Source organism: Varroa destructor, unplaced genomic scaffold (assembly GCF_002443255.2).
Source record: "Varroa destructor unplaced genomic scaffold, Vdes_3.0 BEIS01000007.1, whole genome shotgun sequence".
In the NCBI taxonomy this organism is placed as follows: domain Eukaryota; kingdom Metazoa; phylum Arthropoda; class Arachnida; order Mesostigmata; family Varroidae; genus Varroa; species Varroa destructor.
The window spans coordinates 16,434,109-16,462,021 of record NW_019211460.1 but is presented as its reverse complement, the minus strand read 5'-3'; the positions used below and the strand labels follow the sequence as shown (position 1 = coordinate 16,462,021).

The window sequence follows — 27,913 nt, the reverse complement described above, 5'->3', positions numbered from 1 at the left end:
AGTTCAGCTTACTTAGCAGCGGTTTCGTTACCCCCCTCCCTCCCTCCCTCCCTCCCTCCTCCTCCCCCAACCCACCATAATCGTTTACTTTTTTTTGTTTGATACATGTGGTCATCGTACATGGGTGGTGAAGACACCTTGAAGCCGGAGTCCTGTGAAAAACCTCTAGCAGTGGTGGACTCGCCCGAAAAATATAAATCCCAAATTGTGCTCCTCATACCTGTGCCTTATTATTGCTGCCCTATTTAGACGGATAGTTGGTGTTGTTGTTCGAGTGCTGTCCTAATTTTGATCACACCTTCATCTTTTATTTTTTTTCATTATAGAGTTCTTTCTCCCCATATTTCTTCCCAGAGTTTATTCTCCCCACATTGTCACAGCACAATTCAAAGAAAATCGGACTCTGACTGTATCTGTACGCTATGCTGGTGTTGCGAGAGGTGGCCAGTGCCTGCGAGGGCAGAAGGATTCAATACTCGCTCGTACAGAGGAATATGGCTGGTAGCCACTAGGGAGTCCATAGGCATGGCGGAAGCAGCGGGGGTGCTCATAGAAGCTGTCATGTGGGTTCTAGGGAGAGTCCTTCGTAGCTTCGTCGATCCGTGTAAGCTCTGCTGATCGTATAGAATTGATCCTACGACGCTCGTCGGGGACATATCTCTCAATGGCAGCGAATCGACCTCGAACCCTGTTGGGTTGAATTGACGATAGCTGGACTCTTCCCGCTGCATCCTATCCAGTGGACTCTGATGAATGTCTCCACATAGGGGTGGAACATCTAAGACAACGCACGGCACGCAACCACTTTGGGCTTCTTTTGTGCATGAAGATGAAGCCTCATCCTTTGTAGAAGGTATCTGAAAACCAACATTGTAAAACTAGCGCAAATCAGTGAGTGATATTGAAACATGCTGACGGATATTTGTAAAACTGTCAGAATTTCAATATTCTACTTGATTGTACTGTGTTTAGAACCGGGGGACCGTCGCTTTCCATTTTCTATATCGATACAGCATAGTAAATTTTAGATTTTCTGATTCTGCTGTACTTAAACAAGTAAACAAGGCTTAGAGAAAATGTTTTTTTTGAGAAATAGCAATTTCGATAACTTGTGATTTTATTAGGACAAAATACAACCAACTGCCAAGCCCAGTTGCAAGTGGAGTACGAAATGCGTTGTTACCGAATGGAAGGACACCCATTTAAGGTTAAGGTGTTGTCACGTAGTCCGAACGATAACAAGTAAAAAGGCCATTTGGAAAGCAAGCACGGGTCCGAGAGTTTGAAGTGTTAGGAAGGTATTCCACGTCGATATTCTCGATGCACCAGAGGAAGACTGTCGAGACATTTGCTCTTCAGCTGAAATAGAATGCAGTATCCATATAAACATGTGAAGTATCACCACGCGCTCTCAAAGCTTATTTGCGCTTTTTCCAGCTCGAGTAACTAATTATTATCTGACGCGAAGTAGAGATAATTTTTCCATATGTGTCGATAAAGAGCATTCTTTAATTTATTTTTCTTAGTTAGGTTATTGATTAATTTATTATTTTGAATACGAATTAGACTGTGCTTCGTAATTACGTATCCTAACATTATTATTATCGTTATTTTTGGGTGCCTGAGCCAGTAATGTGAACTGTGATCTTGATGTTTGTTGTCTAACCTTAGTCACGTAAAATATACCAGCTGTGTTTCACATATAAACTAAAAAAAAATAGTGGATTTCAACCAACTCACTGAAATAATGAACATCAAAAATGGGTGCCGTTTTTGAGCTCTAAAACAGCATAAACGATGCAAATGAGAGACAACTTAATATTTAAGATACGCTGGAAACAAGATGGACACCAGTTTTTAAAATCGTTCATATTTCCTGGAGAATAGACACTTTAGAGTATATTCAAACGGTTATTGGCGCAAAAAACATTGGTGCATCCAGGATTATAACTTGTGACCCCAAAAAAAACACTAGCAAGACACAAGATAATAATATACAATTCGCTAAACAAAAAACACAGTAGATTTTGAAAGTCAAAAAGCTATAGCACCATTAACGGGGTTCGTTCGTGCATGATGATGACGACCACGTTCAAAGGCTGCATCATCTTCTTATTTCATATTCTATTAAATAGTAGAAAACTATAATGTAATAAAAATAAACAAGAGAAAACCAAACTCGCCTTAGCCTATATCAACATAAGTCACTTACCATGAAGAACATGCACGTGGACGGTTGCCGGCGTCGCGTGAACCGGGGCACACGTATACCTGCCAGAATGCTGCTCTGTCACATCGGAAATTATCAGCCTTGACACAACTCGACTGATATCGCTTGATTCGTCACGTTGCGTCGGCGTCAACAACTGCTGTGGTGATACGTCTAATAAACTCGTGATATTGATGCGGGAGTGTCTATCATAGTTGATGACACGTTTGCCATGATACCAGAATACATGCGACGGCGGATAGGGACAATCTTGGATGACACACGTCAGACTGACTATGCTTCCGCTGACCACGGACAGCTCGTTGCCTTCAGCTATCGAGGCATGCGGTGCTACAGGATCGAACAATAACAACATGGGTCGTGACAGAATCATGGCGGGAACTCCTGCTTATCTGGTAGCAGAGCAGACTATTGTAACAAAACTATGCACGAATCATGATGGATAATGAAAAAAAAAAACAGCTGCAATCATCGAGCCGAACTCCGCTGGTAGGTTTTTTGCACGTATATTAGGTGTGGTACGGGGCGTGATTATCACGTTAGCCCGCTTTAGAAAATCAACAGACGCCAATGATATTTCATTATATACGACAGTGTAATTTATGGTGGTCGTATTGTCAGATTACAGATAGAGAAATGACAATAATGACCTGTGCAAAGCTTGAGGGCTTCCGATAATATGAGAAGACGTGCAAACATAGCTCTAGACAAGGGCGGGTAAAAAAATTTCAAAGATATCTTATAACCACGGAAAAAATTTACGTTTAAGGCTGAAGAAGTATTAGCTTCAGCTGTTGATTTACCTTCTTCCTAATAGAAGACCTCTTTTTTCAGCTTTAGACTTGTTTCTTTCGGCCTTCAAGCTTAGCCCTATTGTAGAGCTAGTATATCTATCTCGTGTATAAAAACGTTTATTTAATTTGAAGTTTTGAAACTAATACTGAGATATATGGAAGCGTACTGTAATTTTCAGTTTATGTAAATGTTAAATTTTTATCCTTTTTTTTTCGAGAATGAGTCGCTGGAATTTTAATGGGAAAACTACATTTAATTGGCCCAATGATATCGAATCTAGCGAACAAGTGGTAGTTATATCGACCTCTAAGGTCCCTTTCGAAATTTCCGCCCCCTGGGCCAGCATGCTAAAGCACGACGCCATACTTAATTGCCACTTCAGTTAGCAGTCGAAGGAGCGAACGCTGCTGAAACAGTATAAATATAATGTTCGATTTGGCTTTATAAATAATTCTGTAACTATTCGAATCCACTATGTAAGTTTCCTATCGGTATGAACGTGGGTTAACTTCAGGAAGATGTTATTTTCGACAACTTGAAAGGCAGCTACTAACGGTTAAAACGCCAACACCCCGTATTTAGAAAAAAAACAATACATTCGTGCCATTGTGTTTAGGGTAAGCCCGAGCCGGCAGGATGAGCAACCAGCGTCAGATAGTTAAACATTAGGCAGATTCAACATTAACCATTTGCATGGCATATTCTACGGTCAGAAATAACATTTAACTCCTTGGCATATACGTTCATATAGAGTCCTGCTAAAATACCACCGCCTCCACCTTCCACCTGACTGTCTATCGCATACTTGTAAACTCTCAACTTCGGTTATATCTAGAAATCATGTTTTTAGTCTGATGGCTGCAGAAACAGAAAAAGCAAGTTCTACCATACCGGTTCATAATAACGGATGTAACAGGGATTAGAGCTCATGCTCTGTTCGCATAAGCGAGAGAGAACTTAGACGAGGCTAAAACAACTGATTCAGTTGAGTAAGCAGATAATCAAAGCAGGATCGCGTATCGCAAGTAAACGGAAATCTGTAGTTTTGAACAACACTATAATATGGCCTTTTTAAATTGCTAAGGTTTAGTTTTTATGTAAAAACACCCCACAATGATTACATTTCTACATGAAACACTCTGTTCTCTATTACGTTGATCTGAAATTTCAATACAGTAAGCTTTCAATTTCTATGAAATGCATACGGCTCAAAAATGTCGTACAACGCGCGCTGCTGGATTTTTCTTTGATCGCTGACCATACTTCAAAAGTATCGGACAAGCAAACATGTTTTAGCATTTTATCAAACTTTTGTTAAGCGGTAAACAATTTCGCCTGTACTAAGGCTATATTTTCTAAAACAAACTGAAGGCTGCGTTGTATAAAAACCACTACATCAGCTTAAATTACATAATCACCTTAAAGGCTTTTTACTTTTAATCTCAGTCAATTTTTTTGAACCCTCCCGGCTATTGCCGCTGTGTGAATAAATCCGCACCACAATCATTGTTTTAGGACCTGTTAGCACTAAGAGTCAGACTGGAACGGGTTTTGCCGGAATTATCTGGGATTTCTCTAACAGACCCATGAAGCCGTGGTAAGCAAACAAGCAGCCCCCTGACCCCCTACCCAGTGACTTAGTATAGAAACCATTTTTCCTAACGTTAAAATATGTACCAGCAGTGGCCATGTGCTTATTCCTTGTTGGTTACCACGGCAACGAACGCAGAGAGATCCACAATAGCCATGTAAAACACGCCGGCCCACCGACTATGAACGATATGTGAACCAGGATAAAGTAAAGCTATAGATAGCAGTGTATTTCAAACATGCATGCAGAGAAATTGAAAGAACGTCAAGGTATAATTCAGCGTTGTAGGGATGCGTCTATGTGTATATATTGAGTTAGGCGTATATATTGTTCAGGCGAAACGATATTGTCGTGAATTTACCATAGATAATTATTTACAACAGAGTCATATATAAGCTGAATCGTGTAGGCTTCGATATGATTAAATCGGCTTTGATCCCCCGCATTTGTCTCGGACGAAATACAGTATTTCTTGGCTGTTAGCAACTTGGACTCATACAACTCAGTAAAACTTCATGTAGACCTATGATAGACAGTCCATCATTTTTACCCGTTTAACTTACCGCATTAGGTATCGTTTTTTTTTCTAGCTAGAGTCATACCCCCCCCCCCCCACACACACACACACACACACACACACACACACACACACACACACACACACACACACACACACACACACACACACACACACACACACACAAAATTATTAGTGATCTATATAGCCTCAACCTTCCAAATATATCATAATCTAAAGCAGGATAAGTCCATATATATTATTATATTCATATTATGTCTAATAAAATACATCTCGAGAACGATAGAGAAACCCCGCACTAAGAAATTTGTGCCTGAGAAACTCATCTTGAGCTCGGAAAATGTCACAAAAAACACTTCGAAGAACCTATAACGCGCCTTAACTGATGTCCATATTATAATGGAGTCCATCTGAACGATCGAAAAGTCGTAATCCCCGGCATATGATTAGGGGCAATTAAGAGTTGGCTAACCACAGCCGATCTATCTTGGTTATACATACGATATCTAAAAATCATATTGCGTTTCTGTTAGATCCACATTAATCCACATGATTTCTTCATCCAAGGTTTAGCGAATCGGCCCTTCTAGCTCACTTTCAATCAAGATGAAGCCATCGTTAAAAACTGGGTTTGCCTGTTAGATATGAACGGTCTGCTGAGCTTTTATGTCCCAGTGTGTAACATAGTTTCCACTCGGCGAAACCTGAATTTTCCCTACAGCCACGGTTCGAACGGGATATAAATTATTATCATCATCATCATCGCTTGCTATAAACTAAATTGATTAAAGTTTATACTTTTTCTATATATTTAATATTTTCACAATTTCAATCAATATGTTGTTATATCATTAAACGTTTCCATTAGCGACGCGTACAAAGGGGCTCTACACTCTCATGGTGTAGCAAAGCCCAGCATGCAAAAAATATAGATCAAACAATTTTGAAATTACAATATTTGAAACTTTCAAATGAAATTTAGCTGACACATAATCCAATCTTATACAATCAGCCAGTTAAATTTACTCTAGGAAAAATGGATTCAAAAGGAAAAGCATCTTTTGATCACGAAAATCGATTCTCACTGATCAAGTGTCTGTTCTTCGAAGGCCGCACCGCCACGGAAACCAAAGCTTGCTGAAGGCGTTATATAAGGAGGCCTTCAGCAAATCCAGTACGTGAGTGGTATAAATATTTCAAGAACAGCGTTGAAGACTAGCGAAGATATGATCAGATATCAGGACCCGAAGGACAAGACCGCATTGCCGCAATCAAGGAAGTTTTTCACCAAAAAACAGAGGGTGGATTTCAGAGGTTTGATCGGCCAAAAAAATTATAACCCAGATACTGAGGAAGCGAAAATTGGGAAGACATAGTCCCTTATAAGTGAACTCCAGATTAGTTGGCAATGCGGAATTTCACGTGCAATTGCGGAACTTTAATCAGCAAAAATCTGTTTGGAGTACACAGTGATCATAAACGACAGACATGCTCCAATCTCTACCACCAGCCAAAGAAGGATCAGGCGAGAAAATAGAGTTGCCCTGGAGAGAAATCAAGGTTCGGTGGTAGCGTCGAGTAAGTTTGGACGTGAGATGATTGTAGCACTTGCAATGATCACCAGGGGCATCTGCTACTATGAGATACTCTCCGAAAATGAAACAATGAATGAAGCCTGCTATTTCGAATTTCTGAAGAGACTCATGGATCGTTGGCATGCCAATTGAAAGCACGGAGTCTGGTTGTTTGACGACAACGCCAGACCGCATGGCCATGCCTCACTTACTTATTGTACTAAGAAAAAAAGTATTTAATGTTAGCTTCAGCCCGCTCATTCATCCACTCTAAATCTGTATGACTACGGGTTTTCTATGTTTCCATGAGACAATTGCATATCGCACATTGCACTATCGATTTACTTTGAGGAACCATAAATAAAGAAATTGCATACGGGAGCGTGAATGGTAGGTATATGGCTATCAGAGTGCTGCGACGAATGCTCTGGTATCTCTAACAGACATAAAAATTATCATTAGATCCCAAATAGATCAAATGTTATTCAATTTTAAAAACCGAAACGACCCGAAGGTTCAAAAACAAGCGGGAAGATCATTTACCGGACAAAGAAAAGCTGCAGCCAGCATACGATCTAACAGCAGCTAGTATCCTTCTGTGCATTCAGTCACGCATTGGCGTTTCGCATCAATTGTAAATGAATCTCCGCTATTTTCTACCTACAACGCTGTCTTCGAATAACCCTGTGATAACTCCAAATACGGCGTAAATGATCTCTCGATACCATTTATCGATGACCCGACTTTGCATCTGTTGTGGCAGACGCAGGCAAATGTACAATTAAAGGCTAGATGTAGATAAAAGAACATACTGAAGGGCCTGATAGCAAGAAAAACAAAAGAAAACCCTTACCGTTATTATTGGGATTGTGTTACACGCACTTTACCTGTACAACTTCGCATAGAATCAATCAATACAACAGCGGAAGCAAATAACAGACTACCGCGAATGTCGTATTAGCTAAAACAAACATAATGTAGATGTCCTATGCAGAGATGTAGATTCGAAGCAAGCAAACAAACCTGTAGACGTCTGTATATAAAACAGGAGCTCATCTTAGAATTCGTGCGTATCACCGTATCACATAAGTATGTAACCCAATATTTGTGGTAAGTTTTTCCATAGAAGATATCGATTTGCCTTAACTACATAAACTTTGCAGCTAGATTCTACTCGTAGGACGCAAGTGCTCTGTGGAGCCTTCGGTGCCACCAGCTATATCAACCTAATCCAATAGCTAGCAATTCCGATAGTCATGGAGGTCCATGCTCTTTGCTGCCGTCAGTGCAGTAAACCAGTCATAAGCATTCACTTTAGTCGGGCGTGCTCGACTAGCTCAATATTCTATTGAGACGGTGCTCAAATTGTCTTTATTTTAGCTGGGATTTGCACCGTTGTATTGTGCAGATTGGTACGAAAGCCGCCTTGTCAAACAGAGCATTATGAACTTTTCGAGAACTTTGAAGTTGATCTTTGCCAAATAGGTTGTCAGATTAGAAAGCGAATATAGCAGAATCGTGTACATACTTATTAAACGAATGCCCCGAGTTCAGACGGCTGACTCTCGGCATGAAATTAGGTGCGTCTACGTCCGACTTCAGACCTAAGCCACTATGAACCTTCGCACTTAGAATCAGTTACCAAACATGTTCCCACCTGCACTATCGCAGGAATAAATGTAGCAGTCTATGCTATAATACGTATTCAACTAAGGGGGAAAACATTTATTTCAGGTAAGCCGTCGATAGTGAATGTCAATATGCCTTTGAAGGGGAAACGTCTGTGAGATACAGTTTTCGCAGAGACCTTTTTTCAAAATGAGTCAATTCAAGTAGAGCAAAAGTCTCCTCTCTAAGTTTATTCATACGTGGGCAGGATCAATTGGTCCATATTGGATTCCGCTACAAGGTGAACATGTTAAGCTTCAAAATCCCCTGAAACAGGTAAACGATTATTTCGCCTCCATTCTTGAACCGTTTAACTTATTTCGTAAAGGAAAATGCGTCTCACTTCGGTGTGCAAGAGCAAAATTGTGCAAACCCCCCTAATTGAACAGTTTGCTAATAGATAATCGCTTATGAATATAGAATTGTACTATTCAGGATCAATGCGCTAGTACATATACGCTGCATATCTGAGCTGAGTAGCTGCACCATGTGGGGCATGATCGAAGTGACTGTATTAGTGACGCATATTTATAATCAATTATAACCTATTAATAATGAAACGCTGCTCGAGAGTTTATCTAACTGCAATAGGAATCAGTCTAGATATTATTAGAGAGAAGTTTGTTGTACTATAGAGCAAATCGAAAACATGGTTCAAAACAATTAACTCGAGATTAGGTGTTACTGCCATAGTGAAGATAAGTGTATTATATTAGAGAGTGTCTTTGAGAAGGCTGATTTTAAGGTACAAAAATCAACAATGTGGCAGCCTCTGGCCTAATACTTTATAGTCTCTCTCTCTCTCTTTCTATGTTACGCAGCCAAACTTAAGATTCATCTACCATGGCATCTCTTTCTAGGGACAAGTTCAAGCCGACAAGTAAGTACATGCCAACACGAAGACTCCCTTTCTATACATTCGAACCGCAGCTCGAATCCGAAAAGAAACATGAAATAGTGGCACATGCCGTAGGACGATATACCGCTATTTCATAGTCGTGCACTCTGTGGTATCGTCTATTTGCTCGGCAGCATTTCTTCTTGACAGAGAGGGACGTTCAATATCTGGACTAGGACTTTCTTCTTCATCTATGCATTTACGAACGACGCCACCGACAATACTACGTGGCCTAGCAGCCATGATGTTGGAGCAGGCCTATTGCTATTTTTCTAACCGACTTTAGTCCAGGTTTGAACACATTTGTAGCTATAAGGCGCTGGCAGACTAATGCAACAGGCGCCAACTTCTGCTCCTCCTCAGTGAACGGGATTTTCCATGGAGATTCTCTCTCTACGTTCATAGAACATATCCTATACGATATAGGTATTCTATACGATAGTCAGCCGCTCACACTTCATTCGCTTTTCATTTTACTTCGTCTTCTATACGCCGCGTCTAGATTGGCTATAGAACGATTGATATAGATATTTTTAGCGATTTAGGCGGCGAGTGAGAAAAATCAAACATTAAAAATGATAACACTACTCGCTGTTAGGCCTCCTTTGATCTCGACGCTTCGTTGCAGCTGGCTTACACGAGAAACTACACTAATTCTAGGAGTATAATCGGCTTTGTCATCAGTGGAAGCGCTGAGGGAAGACACTCGAGCAACCTCAGATGTCTTCGTCATGACGGCCACGGTAGCAATCATCAGCATCTTTCCTGTGGGGGGCATCTCGAAGGACGGGGCAGTCGGTGGAACAAAACGGCGCTAAGTTTGGTGACGAAAGCAATAGCTGAAGGCCATCATGCCATGGGACAGCATTCACCATTATCGATAACGAAGCTATCAGCAATCGAAATAGCACTACCCGCTACTATTATTTTTTCGTCTTTCTGTTTCTGTCTGGCCACTGCCATATACTGCTAGATAGGTAGTAAAAGAGGGAAATTGCTACAGTAGGAAAAAGGCAATTCTGGCTATATGAGGCAGTTTATAGGATCATTTCTTGCCGCGGTCGTCGTCGATAAAATACCCAGTGCCTTTTAGCAAGAAAAATGATATCACTTCCGAGAGCACCGGCACTTGGAGATGGAAGAATCGCTACGGGTGAAGCCCGCGAGTATTATTATGGCCGTCAGTCGCAATAAGAGCAGCTTCATGCAAATTGAAGGCGTATTGTCGACATCGTTTTGGTGTTTTAGTTCTCTGAAGTGACTGAGATGCAAATATCTCTCACTTTGTTTGTAGACGTCGTACGCGTGGTCTGGCAGGTTTGAGGAACGTGCAAGAGACAGTACATAAGCATGTACAAGTGTGATATACGAGTCGAAAATGGGACCTAATCAACCGCGTTAGGTAAGATCACGCCCACGGAACAATGATGAGTAAGATTATTTTTCAAGTTTACCTTCATACCTAATTGTTTCTATCAGTCCCATCAGGCCCGTCGTACATGAGTGTGAAGCTAAGGCGGGGCTCGTACGTTGCTGTTGTATGAGGAGCGCTATGTTAATAGGCTACGGAAAAACGCGGTATCGATTTTAGAGGATTGCTATCGCATAGATGTGCGGACGACGTGAAAGGGGTACTAAAAAATTCTACTACAATGTAGACCACTAGAGCATACAATGAAACATAAACAGGTTGTATTCATCGACGCTTTGTTCTTTGTAGAATATAAGAGCACACGGGGCAAAGTCCCTCGGCATCTTGAGTTTACAAGATTAGATCGAAGGTTCCAGCTTTATATAATAGCTCTCAATGTTAGTTTTAGTGAGATTATCAAGGTTTCTAGTTGATACTAGAAGGTTATTTCACGCTACTGCAGCTGCCTGATTTGAGGCGTGTCAGACGAACACAGCATTACCTTTATGTGTAAGTCTAGCGTCCTCTTATTGTGCCTCCGGTTTTTAATATGATTAAAAGTCTACTCATTCGTAATACTAATCGATATTTTCCCAGATGACCACCTGAAGGCCTACATATCACTGTAGTAATACTCACATAAAACATTGAGCGTTACATAGGCGCTGAGCATAGGGTGCTGCGTGTTAACTTGGCATTCGTACTCGCCAGCGTCGGCTTCCTGGAGGCCGCGGATTTGCAACATCCAGTCTTCGGACGCCGGAACGGATTGCGAAAACGCTGGCTTGGGGCCAACATCAGCGCTGCCAGACTCATTGCGCGACAATTTTGGCGTCACTGAGTTCAGCATGTGTGTCCTGGCAGGAGATGAGGCAGGCTTGTGCTGCTGCTCTGACAACCGGCGTTGCTGCTGTTGTGAATGGGAGACTGGTCGATCTCGACGCACCGCGGAGAAGCGTTCGTCACTTGTGTAGGTAACCATACCGACCGTCAATATATGGTAGTCCGAACGCCGAAGCCATGTTACCTGTAAGCAAAGAAAAGGTAGAAATGAGAAAGAAAAGGAAGTAACTTAGTTGCTAATAGTTGTTTAACGACTAGTATTATATCATAATGATAATTATATCAATTTGATCATGACGCAAAAATTGCTTCGCGCGCAACAAATGCAACGGTCTCGGGAAGGCTATTGAGCTGGGTCTAAATAAAGATTACACTTTCCGATTTTACATACATCTCGGAACAGACTTTGGCCTGACGCGGCCTGCAAAAAAACACACCCAGACGCTTTGATTTGTCATTCAGGGTCTCCTAGAGCTGACCAGAGCTTCTACCCGTTAACTTAAAGGCTAACAACGGCGCATAATAAGTCCTTACTATGGAAATCACTGTCCGAACGTAAATTCACTCCGTAAATGTGGCATCGTCTTCGACGGAAGATGCTTTGCTTGTAACAGCAGAACTTTGTTACAGGGATCCTTTCTTTTCCAGATCCTTTTCATAGAACTTTCACATTTTTGCGTTTACACCTATTTAATGATGCGGACACACGAACAGAGGTAAATTTGTCAAGATAGGATATCTAATTAGACAGTGACTGTATGAACCTCACGTTTTCATCGGAAGCCTGCTTTAATTTGAAGTAGGTATGGAATATGTAGCACGTAGAAACTGTTTTTATTGCTCTCTATTGATCTACAAGCGTGGCTGAATCAAGCTAAAGCTATAGAGGAAAAAAACATTACCTCTGTTCACTAACCACGTACCTAGAGATGTATACATTGTTATTGATTTCGAGACTCTAGTTTGCATATGTACACCCGTACGGTCTTACCGTCACTCCGATGGGTGACTTTCTCAATGTTATTACTCCTGCAGAAAAAAGGAGCTAACGACCACTCCCTTATAAACAGATAATTGGGTCATTTAATAACATTGAACGTAGGTACATATGTATGCTGTGTCAACACCACAGAAAACTTCAGTGCCAGACCATCTCCACGCTGTCCAACTGTCGCAGAGAGTCAGTGGAGAAAGCCGAAGATGACTTTGTGGACAAATTTATTGCTTTACAGCTAATTCGTCCTCTTCCACCAAAGCATAGACCGCTTACAGCCTGGGTCATCGAAGTATGAGAGCAACTAATAAGACGATTTTTCGTTCGCAGAAACAACAATAGCTTGAGCAAATATTTTTTTACATTCATCGTGTATAATATGTATTCCTGCTGGTTTTCAGCTACTCATAACCTTACTGCTGTAAGATTATAGTATTGATAGGTTTCCTTTAATTTTTTGTATGAATATATATATAATGAGCGTGAATATGTCGCAAGCAGATGACATCAACGCAAGTATCTCTGCTCTTAATTGAAGGGGTCCAACCATAAAAACAAATCTGGCATTTCTCACTTTATCTAGCACCTAACATGATAGCCGAACCACTAGATCCGTCGTGCATTTTGTGACAAAATAAAGAGATAGATCACGTATTGTCACGTATCAATCTAGTGACAGCTGAGCAGTGATGTGCTAGAAGAATTTTCTTTATACTCCAATATTCTAACAATTTTATTAAATCAAACATGTCAGACCTACTTCAACTTCTAGTGTCTGTGCTCTAGGGGTTATTGCTCATTTTAATATGGTTATCAATTTTCGTCAGTTAGGGAGCTAACACCAGTTAGTTATGAAGTCTGGGTGCGTCCTAAGAAACGATAGATTATATCCTTACGCATCCACATTTAAGTATCGATTGGGTCGATCGCATAGCTCTGCATTGCGCTATGGACAATATGCGATGAACCCCTCTGATGATTATTTTTGTTTCTACGTTATTGGAAAGTACTTTCATTTTTTTCGGTCATAGGATCTTCATTGACGCGCTCAGATTGTCGGGTTTTAGGGCGCACTCAAAACACATGTACGTTGTCGAGGCGAATGATAACCCAAGCATTGATATGATTAGAAATTTCCCAAGCAGGCCACATAAAGGAAGCGATAAAATCCACTGGTATCTCTGTATCGTGCATTTATTCTACGAACCAGATATTCCCTCCTGCCTCTCATTTTTAACACTCTGAAAAAGTGCCTTGTTCCCTAAAATAACTTAATAATCAGACTTTAGTTCATACCGATCGTTGTAACGGAAAGCCTCGTGCAAGATGTGTAGAAAACGGTATCACCCTGCCCATTTGATTAGTTTCGTATTCGTGTACCTGATACGTATACATTCTACTAACCGTTTTCTGTCCAATATTATGCACGTAACAATGTAGATAAACGGTAGAACCTAGCTGGCCCGTAGCATTGGCGGGGGTGAGTCTTCGGTCGATGCTTGGAGGAGATGCGTGAGGATTATGTGCGGCGAGGTCTGGGTTAACTGTTGTGACCGATGCCGCTGCAACGGCTGGGATGGAGGCCGACGTGGTATCTGCGTTTAAGGTGTTCTTTGACCGCTCTAAAGATATGACTGCTCCCTCTGGTAGGCTCGATCTACCTGGGTCTGAGAAATATCGTCGGCCCGGATGTCGCTGACCTAGAGAAGACAAATTAATGCAAAAGGGATATGTAATTAAGTGGTTTAGACATTAAAGTTCCCCGTTTCCTTAAAATACTGTGCGAGTCGCGTACGTTTCCGCAGCTGAATGAACTGTACGTAAGTTAACAGAAGACGGGTTCTCGCATAGATCTTACCCTTGTATAATCACTAACTGTGAGGAGTTGATTAACAGGTAACTTTCCTATTGTCCTGCATGGTCTGCATTGTCCGAACCACGATAGATTTTTATTTTGTTGCATTGTCTTTAACATTATACTATGATACAGAGAATGAGAACTTGGACAAGATCGACATTTTAGACAACAGCATCTGTCATTAGTAAACTGCGAGATACATAGACCACCCTCCTGTAAAAATGTGCGCCAACTAGCACTAATCCCTGTATAATTTACGCTACGTCACCCTATAGCGCGTTCTGTGAGACATAACAGCTTTACGCACCACTCACATCGCTCCCATGGGTGTGACGTAGTTCATGCGGGGCCGGCGCTTACCCCGTGCCTAGCCTAGGCCTTTTGCGTTAACCGCTTGAGCTCAACAGGACTATTTATCGTAAGCGTTATTTGAAAAATGTTACATGTATTCGTAGGTTAAATAATTCATAACAAACTACTAAATAATAAAAAAAAAAAACTTCATAAACATAAAAAAGATTGGTTTAACTTGAAGTTTTGAAGAAACATTTACATGTCTCATCTTACTACGATCCCCATATAGGGTATCGCAATTATATTATTGTATTATTAATACCTAATAATAATTATAGCTTACAAGTATTAGATATATTTTCGAAATATAAATAGATATAGTTTCAAAATTCATAGTAGATACTTATAATAATAGCTTGATAATAAAGGCTGACTCGCCTTGTGGCTATTATAGGCCCAGAAAATACTTACTCTAACAACATTAATCTTTGGCATCCCGTTGTCATCTGCTTAATGTTCGGTAACTAATTCTGGGTCATAACGGGTTCTGCTGTCGCGTCTATTTGGGTGGGGGCAATTGAGCATAGTTGCTCATATTCAAGCAAGCCTGGTAGCTTATTAGCAGACAGGCCTTGTCCTCAGTGGTCGGTCGGTCGCTGAGAAGGTCAATGCCTGAACTCATACGTACACGAACTATCATAATTCGTATTTATATACAACGTCTTGTCCTATATTAATTACTACCCATCCGAGGCTATCCATTGATTCAGTTCACTACTTAGATAGGCCTCTTCATTCAAAGAACGCAGTCAAAATAGATCACTAGAGAACTTGGCTTGTAGAAGTTGCCTTTTAAATCATGCAGCCAAGTGTTACACGATCACATTCACGAATATCTTCTTATTTTATACGTACACTGCTGGGGTACTTCACAATCTATTGCTGAAATAACTATATTTTATATATAGGTGAAAATAGTATGTTTAAAACAAAATCACGTCTCGCTCTTACTGCCAAATATTCAAAGCTTCTATTATGATAGATATATGTAGGAACGACGCTACCATTAGAGATCAATCTTATGTAGGATGCAACCGTTGCAGTTCGATTGTTGATTGCAAAAATGTTCGTTCAAAAAACAATTCTAGCGCATTATGAAAGTTTGCTACTTCTCTCTGTCTAGAGCACTTAAAGAACCTACTATATTTGAGATTATCAAGACCGACTCGAGGTGGAATCTTTTTTGATTTTCCTTTCAGCAATATGGTAGATATTATAGAATATAATAGTTTAAACTAGCCTTTCAACCCTCTCATGACCATAGTGTTTATCTGTACAGATCAAGAAAGAGTTCTCGTTTGCTTGTCTATAAGTAAATGGTTCATCTTAAACCAACAACTCACCGCAATATTTCACCGGTTAGCTGGCAAAAAAATGCCTTGCCAAATCCTGAAGTTTCTCTTAATTCAGGCGTATTATTCAATGTTGAAAGGGAAAAACCTCAATGAACGCTTTACGCTTCATTGAGTTTGCTCTCATCACCGTATGATAAACAGTATCTCTCTCTCAACTGACCAATATCGGAGATGGTATCGCTTGAGCAATTCGTCGCTCTCGTCCCAATACGATATGAGAACCTTCGATCAGAAATTTTCTTGTGGATTTTCAGTTTATGCAACGGTATCGCTTAGACTCCTATACTGAAGCACGTTACCTGCGATAATTCGAAGTGAAGCAGCTTATAGAAAAAAACCGGAGCTTTTCGTCTTCGAGCAAGCCTCGGCTTCAAGGCTAGTGAATTTCGGATTCGCGACCATGTATCTCTCTGTATTGCTTGCAGTTTGTAGAACAGAAACAACAAAAAAAAAAAAGAAAAAAAAGTTAACGAAGTCTAATCCGCTTAAAGGTCGCTGAGTCATTCTTATAATCATATTCTATGTAGATTCGTGCTTGGGGAGTCGTCGTAATGTTGTAACAACTTCTTTTAACAATAATTATATCCGTAGCATTTTTTTTTTCGACGATAACAATATTGTTGTTTAAATCAACTGGATGGTTATATCCTCTAACGATCAGCTCTAAACGTTGCCTATATGTTTCTGTTAGTGTTTCAGATCAAATCTCTATAACACAATAGCTCCCTATCCCACCCGATCGGTATCAGTTCAATCTCGACCTTAACGGGCTCTTCAAGACCGATATGTCGTTAACGCTATAGAATTGACAAAAAGCAACAGAACTATTACAGGAACAGAAAATAATTGTTTTTTGCGCTTATATGAAACATGTGACATCTATAATGTGTGTGGCAGTATATAGAGATATTGTAATTTTAGTAAAATAGACGATTAGTTTTATGAAGACTATTACTATAAATCTCGGTTTAAGTAAAGATTAGGACGCGCTACTGGGCCAACTGGTTACAAACAATAGGTACGAAAGAAACTCTCTTTAGTGCAAATGTACGAGCAACGAAGTTTCTCAAACGTTGGACGCCAGGAGTGATCATAAATTATTTTGGATGCCTCCACCGTACATGGGTTGCCGTTACCCTAATTTTAACCCCTTTTTGTCATTCTCCGAATTGACAACGACAGCATAAAGATAAATGAAACTAAATTTAGACTTTTTAGCCGTAAATTTTCTAACATTATGTCAAATAGCATTTGTAGATGAGAAGAATGCTATGATATGAATGAATTTACAAGTTTTTCAGTGTCGTTTGAAATATAAGAAACGAAATACTAAAATTATCTGTATATTTCACTGAAACGGAACACATGTAACTTGCATGTATTTAACTTAAAATAGTGTATACGGGGTCAATTGGGCTACCTCCGGTCTGACCAAGTATTAGTATGATATCTATTCGATATATATGGACAAAATACGATATTTTTTTTTGCATCGAATTATTTTACATCTTAATATATTTTTACGAATAATCCGCAACTTGATCCAAAGTGTGTTATTCCAACATCTTTTGATAAATATATAAATAAGATAAAATAGATAGCATCGACCACAAGTCGATGGCTGTTATTTAGACATTGATACAGTGGTTGTAGGCGAACCTATACACGGGCAGCCGTTTTGACCATAGATCAAACAATTTCTACGCGATTTTTAAGCTTTACGGCCCCCATTCAATTCAGGATACAACCCCAACCGGATAAAGCCTTACGTAGCTTGACATGTTGCGCTGTGACAGATCCCTGCTACCGTCGACTTTCGCTGCCGGTCCTTTAATGTGCCTCTGCCGTTCGCGCTGCTCAACTTCTATTCATTTCTCGGTATCGGTTTTTCGAAAGAGAAATGTCTAGCACAACATTATAAAGTTATTGGATAGTTCCGAACCAAATCTCCTACGATAACAGTATCAAGGAGAAGTCTCGCTTTCTTGTACTCTGACGAAGGGTTGAGACACCGTGGTCTTCATTCGATGTCATAAGTTAACTCTAAAGTTACACTGGTACGGCGGTTGCTTAAAAACATGGAAAAAGGACGGTTATGGTTTTCGACTCATGTCACTAAGTTCGCGTAATAAAATAGATCATGTGTACCATAATAATCGGAGGCTGTGGAGTGAAGCAAAAAACACTGGTCCGAAACGAACAAGTAGGTACATTAACTGCGAAGTCCTATCTTCATTAAAAGTTTGTGATCCATCTGCGTATTATTTTTTTAGGCACATTTCAGGCCACTCCGTTATATTATGACAGATTGCGATCCATTCGCCCGATAATTTCAGCTTGTTTTTCTACGATCACAGTTTATTGCACTATCGTAGTTTACTTCCGCATTCTACTGGCATGTATATTACCAAAATCGATCATCTTGCCTACCGGATCTGCATATAGCTGGGATTATTATTAGTAGTGTGGCCTTGTTGTCCTCATAGGTTTGTTTTCATAATACGGTTGTATAGAAGTTGAACGAGAAATCATGCTTACGCTTTCGGCGCATTTAGATTACAGTGCCTGCATTCACAGACGAGACGCACATACTTTGTTTTGATCAATCAACAAACCAGAATCGATCTTTAAACAGCTATCTTTGAGCTAATAGGTAGGCTCCATCGCAGTGGGCTACAAATTTCCATAAAATATACCACACCCGTAAACGCTTTCCAGCTAACAGCTAGCTATCCAAAAAAATCCAGGTCTTAGTGGAAAGTCAATAACGGGTCTGTTCGCCTACGTTTGTAAAAGTGAATTAACGCTAAGAAATATCGACGCACGTGTGCGACGTTTGACGTATACGTCGAGCATGAAATGTTTTCAGATTTGAAGACGGCCCCTTTTCGATAAAGCGATGACAAACATGCTCGGTCGCTTGTCAGTCTGCCACTTATCATGCGCTGCCCAAGATTAATAGAATCCAAGCTAACCTCAATAGTATAAACGTGTAGCTAACTCAATCTAGTTTCGACGGAAAAACACTTGTGATTGGAATAAAATCCATCTTCTTAAAAACCATCTGCAAAAATACACATCTAATGAGAAAACTGTAGCTCTCATAATAAAATAATAGACACGATCTGATCACCATTTTTAATTAACGTATGTAAAACAAAAGGTTTCCCATGAAAATTTTTAACAACAAATTATTACAACACAAAGTGTGTAGTTCAAAAATCAAGACGCTTTTATATTACACACAGATGAATCGTCCGGAACGCGCACGCTGCATCATCATAATGGTTGGGTTATGCCCAACATAGAGGCAACATAGAGAAAAAAACCACTCAATAAATTTCTACCAACAAACAAATGTTCTAAGTTTTTGTATTATTCACGCAGCATATACATTCAAAATGGTCAACCCTGTAATTTTTGTCAGGGACTACTGCCCAAGAACAGTTGGATACGTGCCTTTGCGTTTATAGATGTTTCTATGTTAGCCTTGCATTCATATCAATTCGTGTGCCATATTGAAATACTCAGCCAAATAGCCACCGAGCCAATCTATACATTAGACAGCAGAAGTGTATAAGCCTGTACTCGTTGAATTGTCTATCAGTGGACTTCGTACGACCAGTTCAATTTGTTTACCCTCCCACACTGCTATCTCCTGGTCTCTAGGGCTTCCACAGCTTGCCCCGGATGTCACTAGTTTCTTGCTATCGTAAATGATACTGTTGTAGAAGGACCATCAAAGAGACCTTGTTCCCAATCTGTTCTTGCTAGCATCGATAGCCATATAGGTCCTCTATTGGCGTAATATTGCTGGCCAGAAGAGCTGTTATTGACCGCTTTTGCCTATGTCAACGATATCAGTTCGTCACAAGACTTAGGAACAGCTGAAGTTTTAGCTTTTAGTTTGTGTTGCTTCTATTGCCACCGCTTTTACCCAGGCAGAAACTTATGATCGAGAGGAACCCCTAGCACATATTTGAAACCCAGCGAGGCTAACGGAAAACCGGGTAAGGCAAGGCTATGCTGGGCTCCGTCGACCTCGCTCAGAGGCATTAGTTAGTCCTTCGGAATAGTGTCAGACCCTTACTTGAGTGGCAAAACAAGCAAAGCTGCTGGTATGAGCGCTTGCCGTCGACGAGCAGACGTCGCGAGAACGCGATACAATCGCTTTGCATTCCTACAGCAAAAGCTGTGCAAACTTGGCCATAGAACCGGGCCACCATCTCACTGCTACAGAAACATAGTCCTTGGACCTTGAGAGTTTGGCCAGTGCCGACTTTCTTTGCTACAGTCTAAAATTTTCATTTCAATACGAGCCAGCCGCGACAGGTAACTATACTTTCATGGATATTTTTCTATACTCTCAATAAATATAAATATGGCATGATCTCAAAGCGTCAACATGCTCTCGGTATTCGCGCTATGTGACGTGGACCAAACTGCTTAAAACACCTAGACAGCCGTACGATACACTATCCTGGTGGATAGAGTAGGCTATTTTATAAATGTGTTCCTTTCCGTATTTTTCTAACTATGAACAGTACGAATAGAGTATGGTAAACTTATGCATGGCAGTACGTTTTATATCTGACCGCTGTTGGGGTGACTGAAGTGAAAGAAAGCATTGAAATGTTATTTACGAGAATTCGAAAATGTTAGCCGGCTTTTGTTGCTTTTTACTAAAGAATATATTGAAAAGATGTTAGGTTTTATTAAGTGCCTCAGGAATATACGCCATCTTGCTAGGCAGGCTTTCATTCAAGCCGTTCACTTTGCAAGCCGAAAAAGAAGGAATTTCTCTACTTTGCGATTCGAAACGGGTTTAGCGGTGGTTCTTATGCTAGAACTGTTATACCTTTGTAACGCTAGTTGAGGTAGAGGTCCGCGAGGTCAGAGCTGTATCTGTTGACATGAACTCTACGCATTTGAAGCTAGAAATATACAAATAAATAATATTATACAAACAAAGTATATGACTATTTATAATAAAATGAGTTTGTTTATTGTCTTTATAAGTTTAAGAGATTACCTCCTCTTACAGGATTCTTTTCCAAAAATAGTAGTTTCAATAAATTATTTTGAAAATTATAAAATGTTTTTTTGTTGTATTAACAATTTCTGCGATAAGTGGTTACATCTATGTGAATGGTTTTAGCTATAGGTTTGTTTACGACGCGGACATATGGTCTACTAACAACCTGCCAATCATAGATATTAGACTAGCGCTTATTAAAATCATATTTGCTGACGATGACGATCTCGTTTTTTCTCAAAATGTCTGCATAACCTATATGGGCCGAATGTAAGGCCGGACCCTCGGAGTTGAACGGCTCTCTCCTGTTAAAGCGTCTTAAGACGGCTGCTAACGTTAACCTAAGATGAGATACAAAATTAATTAGATAGATATCAATGGTATTATAAATGTGATATTTTCGTAGAATAAAAACAATATAGAAAATAGTTGATTGCATTGCTAATTTTCAGGTAACGGGTAAGTTACTTCCGTGAAAGGAAACCTACCGGACGATCGTTGTTGAATTCAATCAGATTACATATAGGCTACGTATAACTAACTTATTACAGACGGAGGGTTTCTTAAGATATATTTACTCACGGTCAATAGCCGGAAACAACGAGGCACAGATTCTAAATGAATAGTTACGATTCCTTGTCGCCATTAAATTTCAAGCAATTAGTACATTAATTAATTTTAGCTTAATCATATAGTTAACGAGGGAGGCGTATCTGAAGTTTATAAAGTCTCGTCTTCCCTTTAGGCTTTTAAAAAAAGATACGAACGCACCGTTAATCAGCGGAAACTAGCTGAACATTCGGCCTTGTAGGTATTTGAATTGGTATTGAAAATGTGACCAGCCAGCTATATTTGCGGTGTCTTTAGATCTATCGCTGGCCGTAAAGCAGAGTCAAATAAATTTGCCACGACGATAAAGTTAGACAGCCGTAAGTTACCCCCCTGCGAACCTGTTGCCGATGCGAGCAGTCTTTTTTTTTTAAGAGGATTTCTCTATATTGTGAATGTAATTAACGAAAAAAACGTTTGTCCACTAACTGGTGTGCATTATATCCAACGAAGCTACTATTTGAATATAGATATTGTCTTCAGTAAGAATGGCACAAGGAATAGATAACTCGAAGACGGTAAAAGATATCTGTGTTTCTGGCCATGCCGTAGCGATATAATTTGGCTAACAAAAAAGCATTGGCTCTTCGTAAAAATAAGCTTAACTCTTAAATAAAAAAAAGAAAAAAAAAAGGCATAAGGAGTTTTTCGTAGCTGTTGCTAGGTTAGCCGCATTCCGTATATTTGATGTTATTGAAATCTCACCGTAGAAAATTTTTATTTGATGCCTTACTCTCGTTAAATAGCCTAAAAGGTTTGTCAAAAGGTTTAACTCCAGTATGCTACCTGAATAGCACCTGTTTGTATCGTGTAAGAGCCTAGTGAAAACTTCTAGAAATCTAGCGCTTACACCTACAGTTACGAACTTCTGCTTAAATCAAAAACGTCAGTTATAACTGGTCCTTTGATTATATTGGGTCAGGTCTTTACACGGCACACCAAATTTTAATGAGTCACGAGTAAATATATGAATCACAATCAATTTACAGGTAAAATAAAGCTTCGAATTCATATGAAGAATTGCTATTTTTGGACAATATTTTATTTTGACCTGATAACAGCTAACACGGCATCGACTAATGTTCTGTGATGGCAATCCTGGACAAAGACATCTATCACAGATAACAAGACTCGGGTTATCCTTTCCACAAGCGATGTTACTCAGTATGAAGCAGGTCATCGGTAGATTTATTCTCATCGAAACCCGTTAAGTCTGTTCCCATCTCTCGTCCTGTCTCAGAAGTGCGGAAATACTCTAGCTCTTCTTTCATTGCCGTAAATTGCGTATCTAATTAGCATTGTCTATGTCCAGAACCAAGAAGAGTGGGATTCCTGTATGACAACCGACAAAGTTCGAAGACCCTGACAGCACCTGTTCAAGACAATAGGGTGCATAATCCGTCTGTCGTCCCAACTATTCCGTGTCCACTACGCTTTTGGCACTCAGTATATATCCACAATAACATACGAGGTCGCTACACAAAATACATTTAGTCCACGGCAAACGAAAGCCTTCTATTTGTAAATGTAGTAAAACCCACGTGTTCCAAGACGTGTAGCTATCTGTAAGTCCGACCGTTTCTGAGCTTCAATAGTCATTGTACTCGTATTACAAAAGACAGAATCGATCTCTGCCATCCCATGGAATGATAAACTTCGAATAGGCAGGGTTTATGGAGAGTTTGAGTTTGTGTCTTAGTTTTATGAACAGCGACGCGCCGTCTAGACAGTACACGTGTTTGTTTGCGTCTGTTCAGCGATAAACGATGAAGGCTCGCATTAGAAACGAAAATTTGTTTTGGGTAAGTCATACGAATCACAATTCATGAATGTTGTTTCTAGGAAACCTGGCTTCTGTAGGAAGCAATCAGTTCGAGGTACTCGAAGCGTATTTGTCGTACGTAATGTACAGCTACATCAAGTTGTTATTCGGAGCATGTCAGCACGGCAGCCTTTGTGGAAGAGCTTCGTGGTTTCTGCTTTGTCCATGGTGACCTCATCTACGTAGCACGACATCTTCGTGATAACTTGCTGAACGTGAGACTTACTCGTTCCAAAGATCTTTAGGATACAGAACGTTTTCAGCTCTCCCACCAGATCCTGAATACGGAGTGACAGGTCATTCAGCAGAGGAGAAAATGGCAAGGGGATTAGGTTATGACCCCGTCCAATGCGCGCTGGTTGAACGAAAGGCTGAGCTATTCTGTTAACTGTGCTTACATCATTTTCTTGTAATGTTGGCCTAATTAAATACAGCATTTTTTTTACAAAACTATGCCTCCTGCAAAAATTTATTAAAAATTTTGTCGAACAAACACAACGACAATAGTCTGTATTGATCTCTGACATACACAATGCATCTCCTATAGGAATAAATTAAGTCAAATAGGATACAAATATGCCGATTAACGATCTTCACATATGACTTCCAAACGTTAGCGTATTGGTATGAGGGAGTAGCTGGCATCCGAAGTCGCTGAGGAAACCTAATATGATGTGAGTCCAGGAATTGTTCGGTTTGCCAGTGTTAGTACTTATATTACCAGCATGTACGAACAGGGTAGCCAGTGAAAGTAGTGCATGATATTGTCGTTCAAGATGATCACGTTTTCGCTGCTCGGAGGGCCGATGTACGCTACTATGATGCTACATCTACTGCTTCTCCATACCATTATATTCTCCTCGCAAAAATGATACTGAATTTTTCAAGATTTTTGCAATACAGCGTTAATATTCTTTTATTGGAATGGCTTCGTCTAGTATGCTAGCGTGCGGGGAACGGACGGCGAAGAATCTAGCAGCTCGAAGGGGTTTGTTTTTCAGGCCTCAATGAATATGCTGACGTGGACGCGAATAATTACGAGTTGTTCCCTCTACGATCTACTGTGAAACAGATATTGTATTTAGCTTCCGTTCTTGTTCTGAGTGCGCCACTCTCAATCGTTTTGACGTTCTTGACTCCGGTCTCTGCTCCGTGACCGCTTCTGAAGGACATTTCTACCTATTAAACGGAATGATCAATAATAACTTATCAAATACTCCCAGCCATTTTGTGGAAGCAAACCTTAATGGCAGCCTGTCAGTTTCTTGTTAATTGGTTGCTTCACTAAAATACTTTAATGTGAGGTATACGTCGTAGGTTACGTATATAGGTGATATATAAACGGTTCTACCTTCCTCTTTTACCGTTGATTTTCGCTTATCGTTTTGCTTGGTACTCTACTGGTAAAGATGGGCTATTGGTCACAAACTCTAATAAAATTTATTTTGGTATCGTCGGTTCGATAACGGCTTTTTTGCGGTTTGGATAACCTTCATTAAGCTAAGTGTTCCTAATCAAGAGAAATGCCTGTCACGACATGGCTACTCTCTGGTTAAACAACATTTGATCGAAAATAGATAGAAATCTTGTATCTCTTAATCGAGCTTTCAACTTCATATGCGATAATGTACATAATATGTCTAATAACATCGATCAGTGGAATCGACTCTGCTTAAACGTATGGCTTCATACCCCATAGGCGGTTGGCGTACGAAATGTTGAAGTCTTCAGTAGGAAGTTGCGGGATCAATGATTTTGTTATTTGATTGAGGTGTTCGTTGAGGTAATGTTTAACACTATTCGAACGTGACCTGTTTCGCCTTCGCTATTTTTGCCCACGGAAAGAAGAGTAATCCTGACATTGTCAGTGCCGATAACCGATACGCGTTATTTCGATGCGACGCCTGCTACAGTCGCTTATAACCGCACAAGAAGGTTATAATACTATTATTATATATACGTATATATTACAATACTAATACCCTACAGAGTAGAAGTTCAAGGTTATATCAAACCCTCGAGATTGATATTTTCGAATTGCGAGTAAAACTTCGAAATGTCCTCTTTTTTTATGTTACCCTTTATAAGAGAGATAGACGAATGTGGCAGTGTGTGTCCCACAGTGTTGTGCATATCAATTTGTGACAAAACTCTGTTTAGTCGATGGGAACCATAAAAGTTGGAATTGGCTCTTTTCAGATCGGTTCTGAGGCGATTCATTGCCTTCATCTTCAGTTTAATTGATGCAAACATTAATCAAAGAAATTTCACGTTTCTGCCACCGTCCTGTATTTACAACACCGGTCAATTCCCTTTAAGGTTCGACAAGACCATACAGTTACGAAACAATAATAATGCAGAAAGCTATGACGAAACTTAACTGGAACTCAGTGATTAATGGTACAAGATGCTAGCTAGGATTGTTTAAATGTGAGGGGCTTAACAGGCAGATTGGCCGTCATTTTTAGCGATGACCGTTTGTCACCATTAGCTGCCTGACTGAATCAACTTTGAACAACATATCAGCTACTTAAACTAATTAAGCAATATGAAGCCTTAAGGACGCTACGGTTCAGAACATTATTAAGTATTCATTGTACAATCTAAATTCCATAAAAAGTACATATAAATCGTACCGTATGTAACAGTTCGTAGTCTCCTCTCACATGAAATGTTATTTCCCACAAAAGTTATTATATAACTTTTTATCCACGTATATTATATAGCTCTTAAGCCGTTCGGCGGACTTAAAACCGACTTCTGCTATCTTTTATATAGAAGGCAAAACTGTTTAGGTCAACAAGTTAACACAATACAAAGGAGCTGTTTATACAATATAACGCCTTCATTTACAGCTCCTTTCGACTGACGTTTAACTCACCGAAGTGGGCGTGCACCATTGTCAATAAAGTCACCAATAGCCAGATCTTCAGCAGAACTGGGTCGAACGCCATCATCTTCTCAGGGGTCGTGTTCTTCACTTTCCGTAATCGTCGAGCCTTAACTCGTTGATCCGAGATTTTGTTCGACTGGACAGTTACTTACTTATTACCTTGTCGTCCGTCGACAACCAATGTCTACAGCCGCTACTGGAGTTCCCCTTGTGGCGTTGCCGCTGTGACGCAACAATCCGGTCGCGGGGTGTCTCGACCACTGCAGTTGCAACCTGGGGGCTGCCCTCAGTAAATCGCCAACGATTATCGATGTACTCGACATAGGTACATCGTTGGGTAACGCGTTAGCGATTCAAAAGGGGTAGAGAGACGCGACTGATCTCTGTTATAGCTGGTGGTCAGGGTGCGTTTAGTTTTGCGCTAGTATCCTAAATGCACTGTTTCGCTGTTTTAGCTATTTTTCGTCTCCTTTTCTGTTCACGGTGAGGGGTAGGGGTTAGCGGCAGATGCAGCTATGGCAATCCGTGCTGTATGATCCCTTGCTATGCCACAACATAACAACAACAACAACAACAATGAAACTAACGATAAGCATAACACACTTAATGATTACACAACAACACCACCGATAGGCGATCCCTTGTCATTGGTGTAGCAGTTTGTTTCGTATTATTAATCCACAACTGCTATCATGTGGCCGTGTTAGGGGTAACGCCGGGGGGCGCGAAATCTCTGTACGACAACCGACCTGTACCAAGCAAACCTGAACACTATGGACACTCTAGAGGTAACTGTATTCTGTTTACATTTCACAACACGTAGCTCTTGTTGTTTTTTTTTTTTTATTTCAACACACAATGAGAACAACAGATGTTCCGCGCCTTGTTTTGCCCTGAGCAGACATAATAATTTTGCCTCTTTCTAGGTCTCAATCCGGAAGCACTTCTACAGCTACTGTCATGAGTTAAGTTTTGCCGTATCCAACTTCTGTAATATGATGTTACCAAAGAACGATATTGTCGTTCTGTTGACCCGGACGATAGATCTGTAAGTAGCCTGAAGAATTAATGCCTTAAACACAACTTTCCATTCAAAGTGATTATGTGGGGCACGACGTAGACGTGAAACCACAACAACTACTTTGCTATAGCGACAACCTCCACCAATCAACATCAATCCCAATAGATTAGCAGTATTTTTAGGGGCACTGCGGCGATAGACACAAAAAACTACCTTCTTCCCGCCCGATTACGTACGCTACTATGGTGCTAACACGGCATTTAATATACAGATTCCAAAAATTATTGCGAGATATCGTGGGCTGACCGATAGTCGATTTTGCCGCAGATAATGGTTCCGTACTATAAATACTGTCTATCCGGAATTGCGTTAAAGATCAAACGTTAGCAGCACACGCCACAATGGAGTCGTTCATACGCGGACG

General features: G+C 40.2%; 1 protein-coding gene across 1 annotated transcript; it reads right to left on the bottom strand.

Annotated features, from left to right (window-relative positions):
• Positions 1-70: 70 nt before the first annotated feature.
• LOC111254765 (uncharacterized) lies at positions 71-27,913 on the bottom strand. The gene is made up of 6 exons (XM_022815950.2): positions 26,457-27,913; positions 13,947-14,242; positions 11,345-11,732; positions 2,213-2,560; positions 1,184-1,359; positions 71-857 (listed from the first exon to the last, which is right to left on the bottom strand). Exons 1-5 carry the CDS (start codon positions 26,530-26,532, stop codon positions 1,220-1,222), a joined length of 1,248 nt encoding a protein of 415 aa, XP_022671685.1. The 5' UTR covers positions 26,533-27,913; the 3' UTR covers positions 71-857; positions 1,184-1,219.

What these genes read in the sequence shown, in the direction of transcription:
- LOC111254765 (XM_022815950.2), bottom strand. Translation starts at nt 26,532, where the DNA reads ATGATGGCGTTCGACCCAGTTCTGCTGAAGATCTGGCTATTGGTGACT. An exon ending in AATGGTGCACGCCCACTTCG is followed by an intron (nt 14,243 to 26,456) that starts GTGAGTTAAACG and finishes TGTCTTCTCTAG; the next exon opens with GTCAGCGACATCCGGGCCGA. An exon ending in CCACGTGCATGTTCTTCATG is followed by an intron (nt 1,360 to 2,212) that starts GTAAGTGACTTA and finishes ATTCTATTTCAG; the next exon opens with CTGAAGAGCAAATGTCTCGA.